The 24,416-nt window shown below is 37.7% G+C and overlaps 1 protein-coding gene across 1 annotated transcript; it reads left to right on the forward strand.

The window, feature by feature from the left end:
- The first annotated feature begins 1,732 nt into the window (after positions 1-1,732).
- Positions 1,733-17,024, forward strand: LOC118751972 (coiled-coil domain-containing protein 40-like). The gene is made up of 6 exons (XM_036486800.1): positions 1,733-3,021; positions 3,112-3,254; positions 3,323-3,882; positions 3,992-4,136; positions 15,944-16,152; positions 16,223-17,024. Exons 1-6 carry the CDS (start codon positions 2,111-2,113, stop codon positions 17,021-17,023), a joined length of 2,769 nt encoding a protein of 922 aa, XP_036342693.1. The 5' UTR covers positions 1,733-2,110; the 3' UTR covers position 17,024.
- Positions 17,025-24,416: the final 7,392 nt, after the last annotated feature.

Here is a 24,416-nt window from a genome sequence, read left to right on the forward strand (position 1 = left end):
TCAACATGCTTCCTTCATCCGGCATCGATCCCAGACTCAAACTCAAGACCCAATCACAAGATGAACTTGCGAATCAAGAACTTTTTGTTGACTATCTGAAGTCTCACTAAAGCACTCTGTACACGCATTGAATTTTCCATTAATTAAGTGTTAAAACTCCAGAAAAAAGTGTTCCTTATCAAATGCATCTATCGCCCGCGAGACCATTATACTGCCTAAGTATACTCAAATGTCGCCATACCGTTCACTTCGTAAAAGACAATACCAGCCTTAGGCCCTTTACAAAAATTTCCATTAAAAACTGTTTACGTATGGAAACCGAGCCGATCTAATGTGCATCAACAGCCGGCATGGAAACGAAACTTTCACACTCTGTAATGTTTACAAACACTCTGCTCAAAATATCCAAAGCAACACGTTTCACGTTTTTACACGGATGAATCCAAGCTAAAGAACAGGGTTGGCTACGGAGTTTTTTCTGTAGAATTAGGACTGGAAATATTCAACCGAATCCCGGGGCGCTGCAGCGTTTATCAGGCAGATCTAGCAAAAGAACAGGTGGCTGTGTACCTTAATACACATGCCGTAACGAAGACTACGATTAATATCTTCTCGGACAGCCATCAAATCAATGATATTAGCACGGTCTTCAAGGTCAACTTCACGTGGACAGCAGGACATAGAAATATTGATGAAAATTTCCAAGCCGATGAGCTAACCTCTTCTACTGCATGAAAACAGGAGTAAGATTGGTAACATTGATAACAAATTGATAAGAAAAAACGGAGGAACTGCTCAGCCATTCAAGAGAGGATATTTTGATGGTTATGGCTTATGTAATCGATTATTAACTATTTGGTAGCCACGCTTCGAGACTAGGAGCATTCTCCCATGAATATTTCAGAAGTTGCACAGGTAAGGAAGAAGAAGAAATATTTGAGCACTTCTTCTGTAGCTGTCGCAGAGAGCTTTCTGGGTAACTCTCTTATGGGAGGAATAAAACCACTCCTACACTTCATAAGAGCTAAAAAATGAAAAAAGTCGTTGATTGCCATACGGTGTAGTTGTTGATAGGGGAATCGTTCATGTACATATTTGTCAATGAGAGCCAATTTAATAATACGACTGCTGGTGTCTTCGTCATACCAGTTGTTCCTACGTGGAAAGTAGGAGAAGGAGCCAACCACCTCTTCCGCTGACACAACTACTACATACTTCTACTAACTACTACTTCTAATTATTAACTAATTATACTGGACTGTTATTCTAAGAGTAAACTTTCAAGCTTCATTGGGCCTCATACATAAAATAATGAGCTTAACAGCCTTATTATATATATCGAATGATAGGCGGCTCTGATTTCAAATTTATTACTCTATCGGTTGTCTTCGTCTTGCTTTACGTCGATTATGATTAGTAGGTCGTCTCGATTACGTTTAAACCGGCTGGAATGAAGCCGCCGGACTAATTGTTCCAGCACTCATCTGAGTGTAAGCTCGGACTCGAATTTCAGTACAAATGAGCTTGACCTCACTCCATCAGTGCAAAAAAATTTAGTATGAGCTTGAACTCACTTTTTATGCATGAGTCCTATTACATCTTCAATCAAGTTCTAAAAATTTCGTCTAACGCCCATGTAATTTCTACATTGTGCCGTTTTGCAAACGAGTGCGTTGGATGTTGCATTTTTTTATGATTCCTTCGTCTAACTACACCACCACCATCACAGCTCCTTGTAAAAATTTGTTTCAGCTTCCATTAAAAACTTTTCGTATGGAAACCGAACCGGTCTAATGTGCGTACATACATCTGTATGTTTTTATCATGGTTTGTATGTATGTACATGTCAACAAATAATACTCATTCAAAATTTGTTTGAGAAAAAAATCCAATAGCTGACATAGCAACGAGAATTTCACACTCTGTAATGTTTACAAGGGAATAACACTTAGCTCAAAATATCCAAAGCAACACGTTTCAATTTCAGTCGACCCCGAAAATCAAAAAACCAAAAAGTATTATTCAATTTTTACTTTCCAACTGAACCGGTTTTAGCTAGCGGTATATTTCACATTTTTATTTTGAAGAGGTTTTTTGAATCAACGCCACTATGAATAACGAACAAACCTCCGATGAGACCGCACCGGAAACGCAACCGACATTTGGCGACGATTTCGTTCCCGAACCCAAGTCGGAATCTGTAAAAGAACACGGCCATGATGGGCTTTCCGAATGCGAATTTGCAGCTATGACAGAGGCGCCAGCTCCACCTGAGCCGAAACCTATACGCTTGGCGCTTTTGCCACCGGACCATCCGCTCTTGGCAAAGTTCCAGGCAAACTTGAAGGAGTATCTTTTGCGCACGAAGGAGCAGTTGAAGAGTGAGATTGCCGAAATCAAATATCAACTCAAGTTAAAAGAAGCGACACGCGAAGAGCAGGGAGCGAAGCTATACGACTTGCAGCAAGGCATTAAGCGACAAAACGAACAGCTCGATGAATATGGACAAGAGATACAAACAAATATGGAGAAGCGTGTTGAAATGGAGGGTGTCGTTGCCAAACTCAAAGAGGAGTTCGAGGAACGTTTTCAAGTGAATAAGAATCAAAAGCAGAAGTATAATAAACGTATGGTCGAATTGGAGAACTTAAACACTTTAGAGGGACACATACGCAATTGGGCCGATGAGGTGGAGGACGAAGTGAAGAATGCCAAGCGTATCGTTGATCGTGATACCCAGCTGCAAAAGCAACTAAGCGAGGATAAGAAAAAATCTGACATGCTATTCTACCACCTGGATATGGAAGTGAAGAAGAAGGAACATCAGATCGAGATAATGCGCAGTGAGGTGCAAGATATGCGTGAAATAACCGATGCGCTGAAGATGAGCATTAATGATGCAAACACCGACTTGGAGGTGCTACAAACCGAGCACAAACGCTTGACTCTGGCGTGGAGCGAGGTGATTGTGGCCATACAACATCGCGATAAAATACTCTATCAAGCGCAACAAGCAATGGGGTGAGTACGAAATCGTCGAAGCGGTGATGTACTGTTAAGCTTAGCTCTGAGTGCATTGGTGTTCCAAAAAATGTGTTTTTGAACTTTCAGCAAAGAACAAGAGTCCATGAAACTTAACACCAGAAGCATTGAGGCCATCAAAAAGCAAATAGCAAAGGAAACAAAACTAAATGAAAAATTAGAGGTTTTTAAATCACGTCTTCTAGCCGATTGTGGTAATATTAAGCGCGAATGTAAGTAGGAGCTATTTTATTACTTCCGTAGTAGATATCTCTAATCTTTTATTGCTTACCACTTGCAGGTCAAAAGCAATCCGACACGCTTCTTGCTCTACAAACGAAACTCGAAGAACTTCCGCTTTGGTTGGAGCAAAATGAGAAAGATTTAACCGAAGCTAATCGCGAAGGCACTAATTTAGAAACTGAATTACGCAGATTACAATTGATATGTGATAAAATGAATGCCAGAAAGTATCAGCTGGAGGAGAATATGCTGAAGCTGGCGCAAGAAGGTTTGATTACGGATAAAGCCAGTCAATATCGCTTGAAATTGTTTCGCGAAGCACAGGAAACACGCAGAGCCACCGAATTAAACTTGGCTATAGTGCAAAGCCAACTGTCGGAAATACTGCTGGATATAGAACGTTACCGGGGTATATTGATTCGTTTGAATCAGGAGCAAGAAGAACTGCAAAAGCGTTTGGATATAGCTGAACACAACGCGGAACTAATTTCGGCCGAGACGCGTAACATGGAAACACAAATCGATTTGAAACTAAAGAAGGTCGATCGTTTGTCGAGTCGTGTTGCCTATCTGTCTGGTATTGGCGAAGACGAGGGATTAAATGCAACGCGAAAGAAGGTAAATGTAGAGAAGCTAGTTGGAAAAATGCGGAACAATCAATTCGTATTTCTGTGATAGCTCATATAAAAAAGAGATATTCTTAAGACCACTGATTTGTTGCCTACAGATTAAATTGCTAGAGAAAGCCATATCATCCATGGAACAGCAAATACGTGATTTACAACAATTTTGGCTGATGATGCAGAATCACTATGTTAATTTGTCCGAGAAGCGAAATAATCAGCTAAATGAAATGCAGGTTACCCAAAAACGTAAGTATGTGTACTGTTAAACAAAAAATTAAGAATAAACGATTCCGACATAAGCCTAACGCTGTAATATTTTGCACTGTTTCTAAATGATGTCAATAAACCAGCGATAGGCACAATTATTTTACTCTGCAAGCGTCTATACAAAATGTATAGAAAGCTTAAAGAGCCTTTCCCGGGGAAAGGTGACCGCCGTCACCGCAACAAACGCATATTCTCTTTCTAACCTAACTCTACAATCGTTTTTTGGTTTTAATCGAGACCAAACAAACTTCACCAATTATCTGTCCTCTGCAAAGTTGCGCCAGCTACTCAATTCATGTGTAGACAGGTCTTTGTGCACTTGTTCCTCCCTTTGTCTCCATGATTGACTTTGCTTTCGTTGACCACTGAAAGTGCCGAGTGGTATAATCCTTGCACCACAGCATCAACATCCAACCACATGCCCAATCCAGCACAATCGATGAATTTTTTGCGAGTTTGACTATGCCTGGGTCATTATAAAGTCCGTACCTACAGTGCGTCATACTATCTTACACGGTAACCGTCGCGCACGCAAATAGGCTCTTAGATATTACGTAAAATAGTTCTCTCGAAAGTCCCCAAGGCATTCTTAACTTACCACGTCTTCGTTCAAGTTTCTTTTCCATAAAAAATACGGTCGTGTCGAGAGATTTCATTCGGTTTTTTTTTTGTTTATTAAGAGAACATGTAGTGGTAAGCAGTGCCCGCTTCTATTCCGCAGGACCTGGGTTCAAGCCCCGGTCAAAGCATCATCGCAAAAAAAAAATTTCTTAACAGCGGTCGCCCCTCGGCAGGCAATGGCAAACCTCTTTCTGCCATGAAAAACAGCTTCTCATAAAAATACAATCGCCGTTCGGAGTCGGCGTAAAACTGTTGGGCCCGTCTTCTTTGTGTGACAACATCAAGGCGCACGCCACAAATCGGAGAAGAAGCTCGGCCAAACACTAACATATGTGTAAGCGCCATCTATTATTATCAGGGCGCGGTTCGGTTCAGTGGTTCGAACCACTTAGAAAAAGCTTGTACCGATACAAGAACTAGTTCTCGAGTATCCTTGAACCGCGGTTCGGTTCGATTCAAGTTGTTCAATTTGTTTATGCTAAAGTATATTGGCCTTATTCAAAAAAATAAAGTAGGTTTAGAGAGTTTTATAAATTGGAAGTTTTCAAAAATTTTTCAATTTATAAAGCTTTTAAAGCTACTTTATTTTTTATGAATAAGGTTATATATTTTACGAAAATATGACAAATCCATAATATAAAAATTAAAGGCTTTGTTATTGAAATCAAATTTAAATATCCACATGTATAGTGGTGGAAAAAAATAGGGACGCGGCATTTTATCAAGTATTGGCTATTTTTCTTTTCCTTATTTATTGCTTACTTTTTTTTAACTATATAAAACCAATTTTCAAACTTTCTGCAAAAATTATGAATATTTTCCATAGTTTCAACTAAATTGCAAACTTTTTAATAAGAATTCCTAGGATTTTTTTTTATCTAAGGGCCAAATTCATTTTAATGAAAATTTGCAGAATTCTCTTTACTTTTGTATATGGTTTGGAACTCTAATTTTTTGGGTTTTTGTTGTACAATCAACCACATTTTTATAAAAAGTTAGCAAAAAATTAAATATTTAAAAACATAGTTGCCCGTATTGTAAAAAATTCGCCGTACCTAAACTTTATTGACTGGCTGTATGTTGGACAATTTTTTTCAATGGAAGAAAACAAAAAAAATTATTTAAAATCAACGCGATCAAAATGAAATTAGAAGATTTTTAATAAACTTTTTAAACTTTAAACTTTAGTCGAGTATGTATATTAAAACAGCATACTCAAAATTTCGAATTGACCCTCAAAATCTTAGCTTAATGTTAAAAACCTCATTTTCGGTAGACTGGAGCTGACACTGGCCTTAACTTCATATGTAGATGTATACCTATGGTCAAAATAATATCAGTGCTGCATTTTACTATTTTTCTTTTTTCGGTTTAATGTTCATTAATTTTTTATAAAAGTATAGCTCGTTATATAATAACAAGCATATAAATCCAAATTTCAAACTTTGTACGAAAATTAGAAAAAGTCTACAAATTTCCAGAAAATTGCATCAAAAATTCAAACTTTTTAATCCAAACTAAAAAAATCCGAGAGTTATGCCCATTTCGTTTGTACCGAAAAATGCAACCTTTTCTTTGTCCTCTACGCATAAACACTAAGAAGGGGGCGATGAGAAGGCAACATTTTTTGTATAAACGAAATCGCCATTAGAAATTTTATATTTAACTGGCATCGTTAAGCATTTTCTTCTATATAAAAAAGTATCAAGCATTCTTTACAGGACGAAATTACAACTCACGGAGTTGCCATCAAACAAAAAAAATGTTTGCAGTTTTACTATACGGGTTTTTAGACCAAGTTGCGTATCACAAAACTTGAAAAATGCTTTACTGGACTTTCATTTTAAACCGAATCGAATCATTTTTTGGAGTGATTTTCGGTTCGGTTTTGGCATTTCAAAATAAAAACGGTTCGGTTCGAAGCCCGTTAACAGGGACAGTTAGGTTCAAGAAACGGTTCGGTTTAAAACCGGGTTGCAGCCCTGATTATTACTATTAAGAGAGCATCTATTTAAATCTATCTCTAAGATGTGTGACTGTACCAACAGTTTATAAGTAAACATCTCATTTAGAGTTATTATTTGTAAATGGATTTCCCCCATCTCCTCGTCTCAGTTAGCCAATACCTCTTTGTAATCACCTGAACTTTCAGCACTGCGAAAGATAGTCGGAAGGCGATGGGACAAGGTCAAACGCACCGTAGTCGAATCGTTAGTTTAATAAGTAGGGACTAAATTTGACGCCCGCCAATAGCGGTTCTTGCTCTGCAGGCAAAGACCAGGCCTCGACTGGGTTTATGCCATCGCAGAAGAGGCTAGACCGAACATTAAAAAAAAAGGTTTGATAATTTTTATAAGCGCACAGTAGCACTAGGGAAATTTAAGCACTAACGGAACCTATATGTTCCTCAGCCTCTCTCGGGCCACCACGGGATACACAGTAGAGTTTACAAAAAAATTTTAGATCTATTAATTTGACGCCCAATAGCGAATGGTCAGGCAAGCCAAAGGGGCCTATGAGCACGAACTGGTTTCCTGACAAAGTAATGGAACTTAGCTTGCCCTCATAGTAATATGCGACTCACTGAGGATACCGATTATAATTATAGGCTTATTTGGGTTGGCTGAGGATACCCCATGTAGTACTAATATATATATGTATGTATGCCGTAAGGGACCACCAAAGTGTACACCCTTCTTATGGAGCTTAGTGGTTGACGATCTTCTATAGAATCGCTAGCTAAAAAAGGGTATCACAGTCAAGAACACACGGACTGAGCGGTAAATCTGAAAACACACTTTGCGACAGTGACCAAAGTCTAGTGTAATTTAATATATTTTAACTCCTCCAAAACGGTTAGAGATAAATAAACTAAAATATCCCGTACTCAACCTAAATAAAAAGCTTTTGCGCAGAAAATAATTAGAAGTGCTTGCGAAGCGATAGAGAAGCCGTCCAAATTAATCAGCTCTAGAATGCTCCCCAACTTTAGCGGTCCTAGAATCAGCAAGCGACTTTATCTAGGGTAGTGGACGAATCCTTGCTATATGATGTTCCTATATGAGCACATTCTCTATAAAACGAGACACATGTCTAGACCTTTATTCGCGGCGACAAAACGGCTTTGTGCAGTGAGAGTCATAATCGCCTTCACGCCAACTTGAACCAACCAATTGAAGTTGGCGAGCTAGCACAATGCACAATTTCTCGAGAGAAAACATGGTGACTATAGGCGATGGATAATCAGATAAATGTATGCACTGATTGCATAACCTATAGTAAGCAATCGCAAGGCTCTTCGTTTAAGATTTCGACATATCTAATTCTTGAGCTTGCACCAATTACATCAGGTAGGGGCGAAAGCATGCGTATTCTATGAAGAGTAAAAATTTTAACGGGGCTATCCCCAAAAAAAAATGGAAGTTTTCACTCTAAGTATCCTGAGGTAAAGTCATTCTTAACCTTGGATTGTACAGATAATCACAATTCCATCGCAATCCATCTCGCCTGGAAACCGCACACAAATGTTGTTTAGGGGGTCAAAATATAGTGGAGCGGCGAGCAAAGAGCATCGAACAAAGCGTCGATTTCAAACGCTTATGTTTCAATGGGAGAATGCATAGTGCAGAGCAAAGCGTACATACACGTTTGTAATTGGAGCTTTGCTCGATGCTAGCTCTTCGCTTTGCTCGCCACTCCACTATGTTTTTACCCTTACAGCCCTATTCGCGTGCAATAACAAAACTTGCCGCTATAACTATTGTCATGCTTATAATCAATTGTCACGTTTAGTTATGCAGAGAGCAATTTGAAAGCTCTAACGGTGACAATTGCTATTATTTTTGTGATGACCTATTGAGTACGTGACAACGCTAAAACATATGTTAATAATTATTTTAAATTTTACGAATTTTGCAGAAAAAAGTTACAAAGTTGTATTAAATAAAAACTGTGCAACCATTTTATTTGCTTAAATAATGGGTGATTTTTTAAGAGCTTGATACCTTTTTTTTTTAAAAAAAACGCATAAAATTTGCAAAATCTCATCGGTTCTTTATTTGAAACGTTAGATTGGTCCATGACATTTACTTTTTGAAGATAATTTCATTTAAATGTTGACCGCGGCTGCGTCTTAGGTGGTCCATTCGGAAAGTCCAATTTTGGGCAACTTTTTCGAGCATTTCGGCCGGAATAGCCCGAATTTCTTCGGAAATGTTGTCTTCCAAAGCTGGAATAGTTGCTGGCTTATTTCTGTAGACTTTAGACTTGACGTAGCCCCACAAAAAATAGTCTAAAGGCGTCAAATCGCATGATCTTGGTGGCCAACTTACCGGTCCATTTCTTGAGATGAATTGTTCTCCGAAGTTTTCCCTCAAAATGGCCATAGAATCGCGAGCTGTGTGGCATGTAGCGCCATCTTGTTGAAACCACATGTCAACCAAGTTCAGTTCTTCCATTTTTTGGCAACAAAAAGTTTGTTAGCATCGAACGATAGCGATCGCCATTCACCGTAACGTTGCGTCCAACAGCATCTTTGAAAAAAATACGGTCCAATGATTCCACCAGCGTACAAACCACACCAAACAGTGCATTTTTCGGGATGCATGGGCAGTTCTTGAACGGCTTCTGGTTGCTCTTCACTCCAAATGCGGCAATTTTGCTTATTTACGAAGCCATTCAACCAGAAATGAGCCTCATCGCTGAACAAAATTTAAAGCGCGAAACACATTTCGAACCGAACACTGATTTTGGTAATAAAATTCAATGAGTTGCAAGCGTTGCTCGTTAGTAAGTCTATTCATGATGAAATGTCAAAGCATACTGAGCATCTTTCTCTTTGACACCATGTCTGAAATCCCACGTGATCTGTCAAATACTAATGCATGAAAATCCTAACCTCAAAAAAATCACCCGTTATGTGTGTCAAAAAGATACCATTTGCGTTTGCTTATCATAATAATGCAGAATATTAATAATGAAGGAAATAATTATTATGCGCGCGTCTATTGATATGGAGTAAGAAGGAATTATTCAGAGAAGAAGACTTCTGAGGGGACCCCGGGACAACAGTTTTTACCCATTTGCAGTTCGGGGTGGTCGTTACAAAACTGCATCTGCTCTTGTGTGGTGCGTTTATATTTTTCACGCCTGTTAATACACGAATTCCTAATAAAATGAAATAAATTTTCCTATTATAAAATTGCTCACTTTTCGGGCGTTTCGTAATCCATTGCGGTATATTTTAATTAAAAGAAATCCAGTCTGTTGCAGTGGCGGTCAAAAAGAACAATTAAAATGTAAAGAACAGCTGTTTCACTACAGAGAAACTTTCGCCACAATTGGCAAATAAAACGAGCTTTTCGGTTGTCATTATTGAATGTGCATACCTGTGACTACAGTTGATGACACGATAATGACAATTGAACTGTGACAATTGACGGCTGTGACAACACGCGAATAGGGCTGTTAGTCAGTCAACGCATTGCAACGGCAAAAACATACACCCCTATTCTGCAACTCTTTCGTATTCGGATTTTGCTACGAATCGTAGAAATAGTATGCTGCAATCCGAATCGTATTTTCGAACTTTCGAAATTCGTAACAATGGCATGGCTAAAAACGAACGAGTAAGCCTTTTTGCGTAATTTTGTACGAAAACAATTCTGTGTCGGAGGCGAGATAAAAGATGTAAATCAAATGTGTGTTTGCAGGAAATATTAGTGGTGTTCATTTAAACAGATAAAATTGTCCTTCGCATACACGTATATTTTTATCCACTGCTTTATATAAACGAGCGAAAAATAATCTTTGTTGCCCCTTATCGAGAAACTTGGGCCCAGTTTAGTTATTTTTACAATGCTTTCCGGTAGTTGTGTCCAAACGCATAATCCGAATCCAAAAACTTTAACATCACGTGTAATCGAAGGATTAAAATTTTATTCAAAACAAATGTTTCAAATTTCCAAGCACTATCTTATTAATAAATTCGGATTGCACTATGCATTTTTTTGCAAATTTCGACGTGGGTTCTGCGCAAAAATACTGTGGATGGCGTAGCCAGAGTGATGTGCACAAGAAGTGTTGTATACCTTTGACATGCGGAAGCCCCTCTTCTCCGGCAACACAGAAAGGAGAATTCTACTTAGTAAAGGTTATAATCCCTAAGGCAGAAGCAATTGCAACAGGGGGTGGACCTAATAAAGTGCATGTTTTCAATGACTTGGAAGAAGCTGTTGTTGCATTAACTGGATTGAGAACCAGTTCTTCAGGCATAGGAGTAGTTCTGGCTTGTGGTTCAGCAATTCAACCGGAAGCTGACATAGACGCGTCCATGGTTACTATGCCCGACAGCTCCGCATATCTTTGTCAAATCATTCCCATAGCGCGCTCTTGCTCCGCTGCTATAATTGCAAATGCAATAGAATCCACCGTTTCCTTCGAAATATGTAAAATCAAAACATTTTACTATAAATAAGCACTTCATGAATGTTTTTTTAATTCCTTTCCACTTTGTTTTCCTTCATTCAGCTATCTTCGAAAAACAACTGATAGCTGGCAATGCTGCACATGTTTCCGCAAGGGTTGCAGCATGTGGATTTTTCGTTTTTCGTAGCTGAGCTACGAACTACGAATTACGAAAATTCGGGTTCTAGAATAAGGGGGATAATTGAGGAGAGGTAAGGAAGTGTTGATTGAGAAAGTACATGAAACCAAGGATGCATTATAACGTTAATTTCAGCGTTTACCAAAAAAAAAAAATTCAATCGTTTCTGTTGAAACGATTCACTTTTTTATCGTTTAGGTAATTTATCAAAATAATTCTATTTTGCTTATTAACGTTAATGCTGAAGCTGTAGCATGCATTTAGGTGCTAGGCATGATACAAAAAAGAAGGTAGTTTCATTTAATGGCATTCCTTGTTTTTGTTAACCATTTGACTTTTAATAAAATTATGACATTTCATCAAATTTATGCTGCCTGATCACTAGAAGAAATATTTTTTTTTTCTTTTAACCAGAAGATTTTATCAGTACATTCAACGATGTGGAATATGATGAACTAGAAAATTATGCCTGCTACATGATTTCGAAAATGGGGTTGACGACTAGGTTTCAGAAAGCATGAAGAAAGTGTATGCTTACATATCGTCGCTTAAAGTACCAAACCGCGTATCGTCGTTCTGCAAAACCGCGTGACTGACATTTTTTGCCAAAAATGGGATTTGCTCACACAAGCTTTTGGCTCAAGCCTTATCCATTCGTCCTGAAATGTGATTTCTTTGTAAAAAAAGAGAACCATTTTGAAATATGAGTGTTTCTCTACAAAACAATTTATGTAACCTCACATACGCAGTTGTGCATTTTGTTGATAGACGTTTATGTACTTTAAACGAGGATCTGTTAGTTGTTTATCGGAGGGCGATCTCTTCAAGCCGACTTCAGGTATTTTGCATAAATTAAGAATTTGTGAAATTTAATGATGATGCGCTAATCACAAAGCCTAATTTTTTGCAAAATCTTATGAGAAATTTAAAAGTAAATTTGAACCGAAATATAAAAAGGATTTATTTGGGAAGAACATCCTTTAGATTCGAATCGCAAGATTGCTTTCAAAATAAGAAAACAAAAAAATAACAGAATAATGCGCGCGTGGTTTTTATTACAAAATGAAAAGAACAATTACGATGAAGTCTCCTTTAACAGTTTTCATTTTAAATATTTTTAATAAAAAAAAGGAGCGAACCACGTAAGTAAAAAAAGTACCAAACACTGATAATTACCATTAATGGTTTTTAATTTCAAATGTCATTACATTGGTATAAATATGGGAAAGAAAATACTCCGATTTATTGTTTTAATATCATCAAAGTGGCAAGGCCGTTGATAATACTCACAACTTATACAACTTATAAACTTAAAAAAATTTTATTATCCATCAAAAGTTGTTTATTGAAACTAAATACCTTCTTTTTTGTATCATGGTCATATATATAATACTCCTATATTGGCAGTAAGAGCTAGTACGGTCCGAAAACACTACAGTACAGATATATCAATAAACACGTACGAAAGAATAGAAACACATACGTTTATAAATATGTAAACATGTACACAACACATATACAAAAACGGCACTCAAGTACACAATACATTGACAAAAACAGTACTAGACTGTCTCGCTTTGATTTCGGAATGCTTACACATTGAGAAGTTAGCTTACTGCCAATATAGACCCAATAAACATTTGTCTTGGTTAACAATTCTAAAATGATTGGAAAACTAACATTTTTTTCAAGTCTCACCTTCGATAATGAATGTGGAATATGTTAGTATTCGATTCGAGAACTAGGCCATTCTCCAGCAAAACGGAGCCTTCGTTATCCAATGAATTTTTCCTTCGTTCTGAATTCGAAATCCAGCCCATTATCGAATTGAAATTTAATGAGAGAGAGTATTATATTTCCACTCAAAAATGAGCTGGATTTCACTTCCTCTCTTGTTACTATGATTTTAATTTTTTTCGAACACATCTCGAATGTAGTTCCAATACATTATGAACGTTGGAAAACTAAGGTTGGTTATGAGTTCGTTCTCAGTTCGATATTTATATTGGATATCGAAGGTAATTTTCGAACGTTCGCCAAAATGTTTATAGGGGAAGTATTACATATAAGATCATGGTGCTAGGTGTTTATAGTGAGTTGGCAATGGCATACAACAACAACTTTTCGTTGATTTATTTTGTTTCGCTGTTAACGATTGAAGATTTATTTCGTTTCGATGTTAGCGATTGAGTTTTGTTTCGTTAATTCAGCTCTGCAACGAAACGAAATTATTTTGACAAGCTATTTTTGCGCATCAACAAAACGAAATCGATTCATATAGTTTGTTGAGCATCTCTGCATAAAACCTGTTGACTTTTAACGTTCCTAGCAACTTCCAAAAGAAGAAAATGTATATTCCTATTATCCGCGCAGAATATTATTTATATGTGGTATATGAAGGAATTCCTTCATTCTTACTAAGTGACCTTAAATATATCGTCCCACCAACTACGTTTGTCTAGGCCTCAACTAAGTTTTAACCCATTTGCAGGCGCTAAGCTTGTCCCGTCCGTTTAAGATTGGATTGTTTCGGAAACTCCAACACGTTTTCTGATGCCACAGTCGATAAGTCAAGTAGACCTTTCGTAGTCTACAGCGACCTAAAAGTGCTTTAATAAAAATTCTCAATTTAGTTTTTGAATGTTTAATAAGATTTTCTACACTTCTGCACTCCAAATTGAATAGGAAAAGAAATTTAGTGGAAAGGGCTAAGAAATCCCTAGCAGCATAGTACAAGTTCAAAAGGACATTTGGAAAGCAATGGGAATTGTTGCGGCGCCTATGGGATGTATACCGCAGTCATCAGACCAATTTCCAACCCACTGGTCCTTAGTATGGTGGAAGGCTCTAGAAAAAGGGAATAACAGGAAAATAATAGGAAAATTGCAAAGACTCGCATGCCTATGGTCGAGGCCACGCAATGAGCGGCAAAGCGGTGAGCGGCAAAGCGGTGAGCGGCAAAGCGGTGAGCGGCGCCATACAAAAACACAGCTCAGTGAATGGCCACTTCAACAGTATTTCATATGTTTTAATTTTGAGCCGCTTTGCCGCTCATTACAAAATGCGCCCTCAGGCTCAGTGAGGGCCAATACATGGAAGACAACCAATTTCGAGTATGCAGAAATACTGAATGAAATAAAAGGGGGCCGGCTCAATGCAATTAAAGCTGACATAGAAGCTAGCACTGATTACATTACGCCTGCTTGGGAATTCAATACTAGAGTTCCTATGAGGTTCCCGGCCAAAGAAGAATTGGATGCAGGAATAACAGTACCAGAGGAAGGACTGCAGATCAACCGATCCTGACATCTTCTGAGTGACAGCAGCGTCTTTCAAACAAAGATCTACGCTATAGAAGTGGCGGCTAGTCTTTTACGTAGTAGTATGGTTCCAGAAGATTGAGCCACTATCTTTGTCGATAGTCAAGCAGCACTGAATACAGTAGGATCTAAAATAGTGATATCTGGTATTCCATCGTCGGTCGCACAAAGCTAACGTAACTGAGCCATATCAACGTCACTCTATGCTAGGTCCCCGGACATAGCAATATTGAAGAGAATGAGTCGGCTACTGAGATGGCCAGATACGGAAAATGTATGACTAATATATTGTTTTATAAGCAGGAACGTTGCGAGACCACAAGATTATTATAGCCGCGGCTTAATAGGAAAAAGGCGAGGGACCCACTGAAGCTCAATAGGTCTGCAGTAAGAGTCCTTATCCTTGTCATCACAGGACACTATGCTATAGCACCAATGCTTAAATAGTGTCGAATACCAACAAGTAATCTCCGAAAAAGCTGCTGATATGAGGATGAGTCAAATTGACCACCTTCTGTGTCGACGTCCGGGTCTAAAGTCGAAGCGCCTGAATCACTTGGGTTCACACTTCTTCAACAGTCTGAGCGAGATAGCGAAGTTGGAACTGTTGGATCTCCCCGGCTTCATTAGGGATAGTAATTGGTTCAGTAGAATGATTTGAAAGTACTTAGCTACTCTCTCGGTTTTGGGTACGTGTCTCCGCCTGACACTCGCTTGAAGAGGACACTCACAATGGACAATTCTGTATCAGAGTAGGCTAACGTAGCCTACCCTTTGATGTTGGTCCTTAGCAATAAGAACGTTCGCTGAACGGTTACAGTAAAATTTGTTATAACTGCTTCCAAGTAAAGATCATTGGCATGAAACCCTCCTCCCCTTTTGGTTACGCGGTCTTACCAGCATGGACTGTTATTTTATGGACATTTTATTTTTAACTTTAAAGCCCAATAGGTCTGCTGTGGTATGCCAAGTTTTCAAAGTAATCTGAAGGTATGTATTTAAATTATTCCTTTCGGCATTAATGCGAATAGTGACACAAAACACAGCTCCTCCGTTATCCAAATGCCTAAAGGTGTATACAAAGAACTTGACTAAGCAAAGAACTGACTTTAGAATATCGAAACCAGTAATAACTCTCACGCTTTAGGGGACTTAATTGTATGAGGGGCGGACATACTTCCAACCCTTTATCTGCTTCTTACTATTTTTTACTTATTTTGAAAATATCCGGCACTTTGCAGAGCTCGGTATTGTAAAGCAAAAGTCGCTGAAGATCGATGTAGATCTAGAAAAGCAAGAGGAAGCTACAAAAGAACTGGAGCGTGACATAGAAATATTCTTAACGAAATTGGAGATATTGAATAAAAAAATAAGTAAGGCGCGCCAGCAGCATGATACCGAGGAAAATGAATGCCAATTGGAGCACACGGAGCTAGTACTCAAATTAAAGGTAAGCCATTAACGAGGTTTCTTAATGCTCTCAGCCTCTAACAAAACGAATTTCTATTTAATTTACATAGGACCACGAAATGAATGTTTTGAATATGGAAGCCGAAATTGATGAGCTGCAGGATGAGATCGAGCATTATAAAGACTTGGTATTGGATAAACATCGCGAATCACTCTCGTGGGAGACCAAATATAAGCTCATAGAGGAGACGCTGCGTTGGCGCAAGGATGAAACGAATCTCACCAGCGAAATCGGTAATATGAAATCGGAGATACATCGCATGCGTATACGTTTTCAACAGCTGATGCGCGCTCAAGAGAAGCTTGCACAAGATTTGCAACATGGTGTGGCACATCGTGAGCACATCTATGTTGCCGCCTCGGCAAAGAAGTTGGCCGAGGTGAAAGCACAACGCATGAAAACTGGTATTTCATCCGAGCAGAAAGTCATCGATTTGCGTAATCGTTTGAAGAAGATACAAAATGAGATAAGCATCATTAACGATCAGCAACTTGTAAAGGTTACTCGCGAAAACGAACGCATACGCGCCGATCTAAATCGTTTATACAACAATATTGAAGGTGAAAAGGCAAACGACGAAGAGTATCGCCAGAAGATTGATGAGTGCATGTTGTTGAAACATTACAATTTAGAGCGCATTGTACGCAAACAAAATCGGGCAAAGTCCTATAGGCGTTTGGGTGTGGGAACTGTAACACCGAAAATGCGTTCCGATTCAACGATAGGACAACTGGTACAAAAGCAAATGGAAATCAATGATAATCTATTGGACGTAGTGCAGATTTTGACCAATGACTTTGCAGAAAAGAAAAAATTCTTTGCAAAAATTATCCAAGTTCTAAGAGACTAAGAGGTATATACATATATATCTATATCCTTTTTCAGAATATTTGCCTTTAATTAACGATTTTTTTGGTAAATAAATATATTTCGGACATCGAATTTCTTAAAAATATTTTTACTATTTACTTCCCGCCCATGGTGCAATTATTGCAAGTACATATTGTCTTCCCAGAGAGTATTGCTTCACATCGAAATTCGTGCTCTATTAGTTTAATTTTTAACCGACTTCACAAATTTTATGTATGTTACCGCATAACTTCGGACCACGTTAACCGATTTTGAATTGAAGTCGGTTTTGTTTTTTGCTTAAAAATTAGTTGTGACCAAGGCATATCAAACAGGTAGTAGCATTAGAGCAAAAACAACATTTGCGTGTATTTTTTTGTTGCTTCTGATATCGAAAGTGTCAAAAACTGTTGATTTTTTTCTTCTAAATCAAAGCATGCCATGTGAAATACAAAAAAAAAAATAAAGAATAAAAAATTGAAATTGGAAAAAAAATAAAATTGTTGCCACTTTTTTTCTTAGTAAAATTGCTTGCTTCTCGAAGCATTGATCCGTCCTTTGCAAGGCCCAGCCATCAGCGCACAGTGGTCAATAAATGGAATTTAATGTTCATAATTCACTGGAGCCTCCATTTCTCAACCAATTTGATATTTTTTTTTGTATTTTAAATCAAAGCTAATTAAATTTTCAAGAGGCTAGTTGATCCCGAATTTGAATTTTTATTTGTTTATATTAAATTTTTTAGTGCAAAGTGCAGAAAAGGTGCCAATATTGAAGAAGATCGGTTATCCTGTTCCAGCTAATAAAAGTTTCATAATAAAAACTAAGTAAAAATAATTGTAGGGTTATCCCAAAACGAAAAAAAAATTAAAAAGTTTGAAATGTTATAAAAAAAATTTCACCTAAAGTATTTTTTTTTTTGGTTTTTATAAAAATGTGCATTTATGGCAAAATATGTAAGAATATGCACTAACAAATCGATGTCATCTTAACACAAAACTCTTGATTCGCAACATTTGCTAATCTTTAAGTTCCTATGACTTACCAAAAAAAATTTAAATGCATAGAAATCCGGGCCCTGGTTATTAATTTTCCATGCAGTATACTTTTAGGCCCATTGCTTTTCATTTAGAGAATTTTGGCGACGAAAATTTTGCGTAGCGATTGTCAGAATTCCAATATAAAAACCCGAAGCGAGGAAATGAACAAAACTCTTTTTTAACAATTTTATTACTTTTGAAATTGAGCGCATCTTGTGTATATAGAACTTCTTATTAAACAAGTCATTTTTTAGCAAAAAAACATAACCGACTTCAATTCTCGTATACAAATTTAGGAATACCGTTAATTTTTTCATGATCCAATGATCGGATCTAAACCAAATTACGGGACGACCCTTGAGAGGTACCACATTTCCGATAAAAAAAGAACTATGGAAATCGGTTCACGTGGTCCACAGTTATGCGGCAGCATACATAAAAAAGAAAAAAATATTCCGTCGAATTGATAACCCTTTCCCTTTTTTGAAGTCGGCTAAAAATGTTTGAGGTCTTTGTTAATTTTATGTAAATAGAGTGCAATTTATGAAACTTTAAAGTTTATTTATTTATTATATACTATACATAAAACTTGCATAAATGTATTTAAAGAGCATATTATCTGAATCGAATTTTCTGAAGTATAAACCCCTAAATGAATTCCTGGTCGCGCCCCTGATGTATTTTATATTGGGAAACACTTTTTCGTAGAAAGGGTATAGAGTTAATTGAAAATTAATACTTTTCGATCGAAAAACCTTGTTTCTCTTCAGAAGACTTTTACCATATTTTAATACTAGCGACTTTTTATTGGCCCCCCTCATTGCGTTTTTTTAGGATTGTAGAAGGCCTATAAAAAATAGTTAATATTAAAAATAATGAAATAAACAATTGGGTGTTATGGGGCATCCATAAAGAGAAACAGAGTTTTCCGATCGAAAAATACTGATTTCAAGAATTTCTACAAAAAAAATTATTTTTCTCCATATAAAATACAAGGAAATCTTTATGGGCTTTGAGGCAGTTCTAAATATCTTCTTCCTTTTAACAAAAAATACGAGTATTCCTATTTTTCCATTTAAGAAAATCCTAACAGGCGAGAGATTGAGATTTTAAACTTTGTTCCCGCTTAATTGATCTGTACTTTGCAAAGACATGCTGAGAGTGGCTGCCGAGGAATTCTGTTTCCTACACATACACAGACTAAATGGTCTTAACCAGGTACCGAGTGCAAGAAATATGATCGAAACCAAAGGTCGTTCTCGTTGTTTTGTTCCCAAGAACGCTTAAAAATCCAAGCCAAAATGAGAAAAAACCTTCGGGAATGTTTTCACAAAAACGAAAGTGAGTAGGCTGTCGAGAAAGTTCTCAACGGGAATTATACAAGAAAAAACTCTGTGGAACGTTCCCAAAGAGAACAAATTGCGAACAATATTTTCGGGAACATTTCTAAAAGAACCAAAAAAACAACAAAAATGTCCGGAACTTTCTTACAAAGAAAAAAACGGGAATAAAAGTTTAAAAGAGCAATTTCTCAGGAACTATCTGACAGTCACCCTACTGATAAATCACTGAAACGATTTTTCATCGCAACACGCAGCCGCCCCTCTGATTCTTAACGTTATGATCTCAAAACTTGTATTCTCTAGCAGAACGTTTCCCAAGAATTTTGTTCTTATTTGATCCTCCTTGAAAAATTTTTCGATACTTCCGTTCTCTTTGGAAACGTTCCCGAAAGTTTCGTTCTCAGTCTGTTCTTTTCGTTTTTAGAAGTTTTTTCTCTATTTTGAGAAAGTTCCCGAGAGTTTTGTTCGCATTTTGACCTTTTTGGAAACATTCCCGAACACTTTGTTCTAGTTCCCGTTCATATTGCTCTGAACGCTTTTGTTCCCATTGTTCTCTTTTGCGGGAACGCTCTTTACGTTACAGTTCTCGTGCAGAACTAAAACATAAACCGGAGCGCGTTCTCGGTCCCTAGTCTTAACTTCTTGGAAGATATGTGATTTTGATGGCTGTGGGGGCACTACCAAGGCCTGTCCAATTCGGCTAGTCTAAACCCTAAATAGCGGTTTAGTCATCTCCGCGGCGCGCAGTTTTCATTGGTTGAGTATATGATAAGAGATGTGTGAAATATTTACGGTGCCAAAGAGGTGACTTATACCGTTTAATCCGTTTCCGAATGCGAACCGATGCTTTCGATGTGCACATTTAGTCTTGCTCTGTATGAATTGAGTCTGCTACACCAACTGGATCGGAGTTGGCTCAGTGTAACTCTGGTATATCGGGGACGTCAAATTCTCTTAGGGGATACATGTAGGTGAATGGGGGCAGCCTAGTTGCGAACGCGACTGCTTTATGGTGTAAGCTATTCTTCCATGTAGACTCCTCTGCCCAAAGGGTTTCTCGCGTGCTAATCTAGGTGTCCCAGTTTACTTAGGTGCTGTTTATAAGGTGTTTCGGTTAGTTCTGGTCTTATCTTGTAGATGTTGCTCCGCCGAAACGAAAAGAGAACCTGTAGCGGAGCGAGTGGCAGTATTCTACCCGGTTTGGAGCCTGGTCCACTGTGTATTGCTGGTGCCCACCGACAGGTCGTCGTTGTTTACATATCATCCGATAATCTAGTAGGTGGCAAGCAGGACCTAATTGCTGCTTCGGAGTTTGCTGCTGATTGTCGTGGGGTGAACCTAGAAAGAGAGCAGGCTATTAAACGTTACAACCCGTATTCGTGGGTGATTTACGGTCAGAATTTTTGTGCCATCTGTCTCTAGGTCCAACTCCAGCCTGACGTCTTTCACCAAGGTTATGAATAAGGTGGCCGTGGACTCCGCGAAGACTTCGCGTACTAAAAGACCGTTGCACAAATCTTCGATATCTTGCCAGTTGCCATGATGGAGCGGAAGATTGCAGAGGTACATGCTAAACAGGGTTGGAGGTAACCTTAATTTACCTGTTGACATCAAGCGCTTGATATATAGTGGTGAATCAGTGTACAGTGTAGCGTGGAAATCGGTGTCGAGGGCCATCGACAGATCGAGTGCTACGAAGATTTTACGTGCACATGGGCTTCTGATTGAGAGCGTCTTTTATTCGAGCGTTAATGGCGTTTATTCCTAGGCTGCTTTGATCGAGTCGAATGTAAAAATGGCGTTAGCTGAGTCTAAGTTAAGTTGTCGAACGCCGCTTTGTATCGTGCATCATCATACGTGTAGTCTACGTGCGCTCTCCAGTCATACAGCTGTCATTTCCCGTGTTGAGGGGCGGACTGCAACTGAGAAGGAAAAAAAAGTATCGAATGGGATAATTTTTGTAACCCATAGCGAAGGACAAACCGCTATCGAACGTGCTCTCAAGCTCTTGGGAGGTGGTACGCAGTAGATATTTTTGGGCCTCAACTTACACGTCGAGTTCTAGCCTAATCTCCTTGGTGCATATGGTGAAAAATGTGACATTGAAGAGACTAGACAGGTTAACCGCTACTTGATCCGTCCTATTATAAGGTCAACGTTGGTCCAAACCCTCACTTATCTGAATAGTGATGGCATGCACTGCTATCCATGCTGCTATTCAGACTATTTTAGGATGCTAAGTCAGTCTGGGGAGAAGATAGAGGGAGATAAGGCAAATTTGTCTGTACGGTTCTCCTGCGTTCGCCATCTGTGGCTTAAAGGGTAATGGATTCTACGTATTTTCCACAGCGTCGGGTTTAGTGCGCACCCCTAATTCAACGTAGCAGTCTCGTCTTTTCTGAATTCAAATAACGATTTACCTCCACACAGATATCTGGTTATCTACCGTTTCGTACGGGATGAAAGTGAAGAATACAGAATGGTTTGGCAAGGGGTCGTATGGTTAACGGTATCTAGTACCTTCGAGATCAAGCGCAACGATAACCGTCCTATCGCAAGGTGGAATATGATCCAGACCCTCAGTTATGTGTAATGATGGAGTTGACTTCTGTGGTGTTGCTTTCCATGCTGCTATTCCTACTATTGTAAGATGTTGGGGTATATTGGGTATAACACGGATATGGGCATGTAGGATTATCTTTTGTTTACCTATTTTTCTGGCTTAAGAAGTGTAACGATTCCACATCTGCGCGATGGTCAGAGTGAACAGTGACACATATAAAACGGTTGTGACGGACCAAACGGAGGGCGGTGTTAGCTTGAGTGGATTTGAGTCGGCAACTGAAGAGATGGTTGGTGTCGTGGGACAGCCTTCACAAACCGCAAGTTTGTAGGGTATGTCAGGGTTTAGTCTGGATACATACAAGCTCAGTCGACTGCAGTGTTCAAGCCTCAATTGAGCCAGATTTACTCTGGCCTTTCGAGGCAACTGAAGCTGGTCGACTGCTGTTGGGCTTGTCGTATCATCGAGTTCAATGGTTATATCTAAATTGTAGCCGTGGATTCGATACGTCTTCTGGCGTATCTGGGACGGGCTCTGCCTCAAGCAAATGTCTGTTCGGATGCTCACTACGATAGCAGTCTGGAACTGCTTGCTGGGGACGTTCAATAGCCTCGTATGTTGCCAACAACGTACCTTTGTCTTTGCTGCCGGCGAGTGATTTGAGAGCCTAGTATGACTGCTGCTACTACAACACTAAAAAATGCGTTTCCTTGCACTAAGATGTGAAGAGTTAAGCGCGTATTAAATGAATAGCTGATTGGAAGAGCATAATACGTAAGATTCGGCAGTTGAAAACCAACTGCTTGAGCAGAAGAAAGAATAAAACCAACAACAACATTGAAAAATTAAGTACATATAATATACACATGTGATATATTTTACCATTTTAATAGTATTAATACATAGAATTTCCTTAGATCATCATCCAATTTCGTTTGCTATACATAAACATATTTTTTTCACAATTTCTCTCACTTGCGTTATTATATCGCATTAACGCGTGGCCCTTAAATAAAAAACACATCCACGAAAATATAAATGAACATGTAAACGCGTACGTATGTATGTATGTATGTACGTTGGCGGTAACGCATAACTTACCATAACTATCTTTTTTTTTTAATGTGGTAAAATTTTGTAAACTAATATAAAATACTTTTTTTTTATAAATATAGTTGATACTATATATAACAAAACCTATGTAAATCAAAGTTTCAAACTTTGTCCAAAATTTAAAAAAAAAAATACATAAAAATTTCAAACTTTTTACATAATTAATTTTAGTATCATAGAGTGCAGCTCAAAGTAGCTCAAAAATATGGTCGTTTTTTGAAATGTTTTTCTCGTACGATGTTGCGCATTTTCCCTCATATAAAAAGCATGGAAAAAAACTGCGCAATTTTTTAAATCAACGGGAATTCACGGCTACTTAAAACTTGTAAATTATTATACGACATACAACTTTAAAAAAAAAAAAATTATTAAAAAATTATACATTTTGATTATTTTTTCAAAATGTTGTACATAGTTTGAAAATTTCATTTTTGGAGTTTTTATTCCAGTGTGAATTATATTTAAAAAAAAAATATATATTAATGTACAAAATCCTGCTTCATCAAAAAAAAAAAATTGCGGTGTTATACGTGACCACCAATGTATGTAGTATATAAAAAATAAAATTTATAATAGATGCATACATACTTACATATGTATATATACTAAATACAAACTTTATGCGTATTATGTAGGTAAACAGCTGGATGCACTTCTCGTTTAAAATACTACATTTTTATGTATGTATGTAGCTACACTAACACTTTAAACTGTTTCGAAACTAATTAAATTTATTATAAAACTTAGATTATTTTAATCGATTAAGTAAATACTTTTGCATGACATTTGTTTGCCATTATTTAAACAAGAAAGTACCATACAAAAAAAAAATACATATAAAAAAGCATAATCAAAATACATACGTATAACAAAAATTAACTATGTTTTATATAGAATATTAACTTAAAGGCGATTGATTGTAACTAGTACTAATGAAACTTATGTATTTTGAGTTTAACTATTTTTGTTTTTGTAACTGAATGATGTACTGGCATAAGTGTTTCGTTTTCTACACCACTTGCTAGGCATAGCACCTGTTGGCGCATAAAGGCAGGAGGGCAAACGCTTACAAAGAAACGGATAATGATTTTGGCAATAAAATTAGCGTACTAAAAATTTTAACAAAGGAATTAAAAATAATAATTTAACAAAAAAATAATTTGTATTTACCAGAAAACTATAAACTAGCGTTTTGCATGCTTTGCAGTTGCGCGCAGCTTATTTTTTTGCGGTTTATGCGGAATTAAGAGAGGCAATGAGCATAAAGGGCCAGTAGTTTGAACGCTAACAATTGCTTGTGATTTAAAATTCTGTTTGTTTTTTTTTTACTTTTAA

Source organism: Rhagoletis pomonella, unplaced genomic scaffold, assembly GCF_013731165.1.
Source record: "Rhagoletis pomonella isolate Grant_MI unplaced genomic scaffold, Rhpom_1.0 Rhpom_scaffold_01133, whole genome shotgun sequence".
In the NCBI taxonomy this organism is placed as follows: domain Eukaryota; kingdom Metazoa; phylum Arthropoda; class Insecta; order Diptera; family Tephritidae; genus Rhagoletis; species Rhagoletis pomonella.

Bases quoted from the DNA above. Each gene is read 5' to 3' on its own strand.
- LOC118751972 (XM_036486800.1), top strand. From the start codon at position 2,111: ATGAATAACGAACAAACCTCCGATGAGACCGCACCGGAAACGCAACCG. The intron at 3,255-3,322 runs GTAAGTAGGAGC...TACCACTTGCAG, and splicing joins TGGTAATATTAAGCGCGAAT to GTCAAAAGCAATCCGACACG. The intron at 3,883-3,991 runs GTAAATGTAGAG...TGTTGCCTACAG, and splicing joins TAAATGCAACGCGAAAGAAG to ATTAAATTGCTAGAGAAAGC.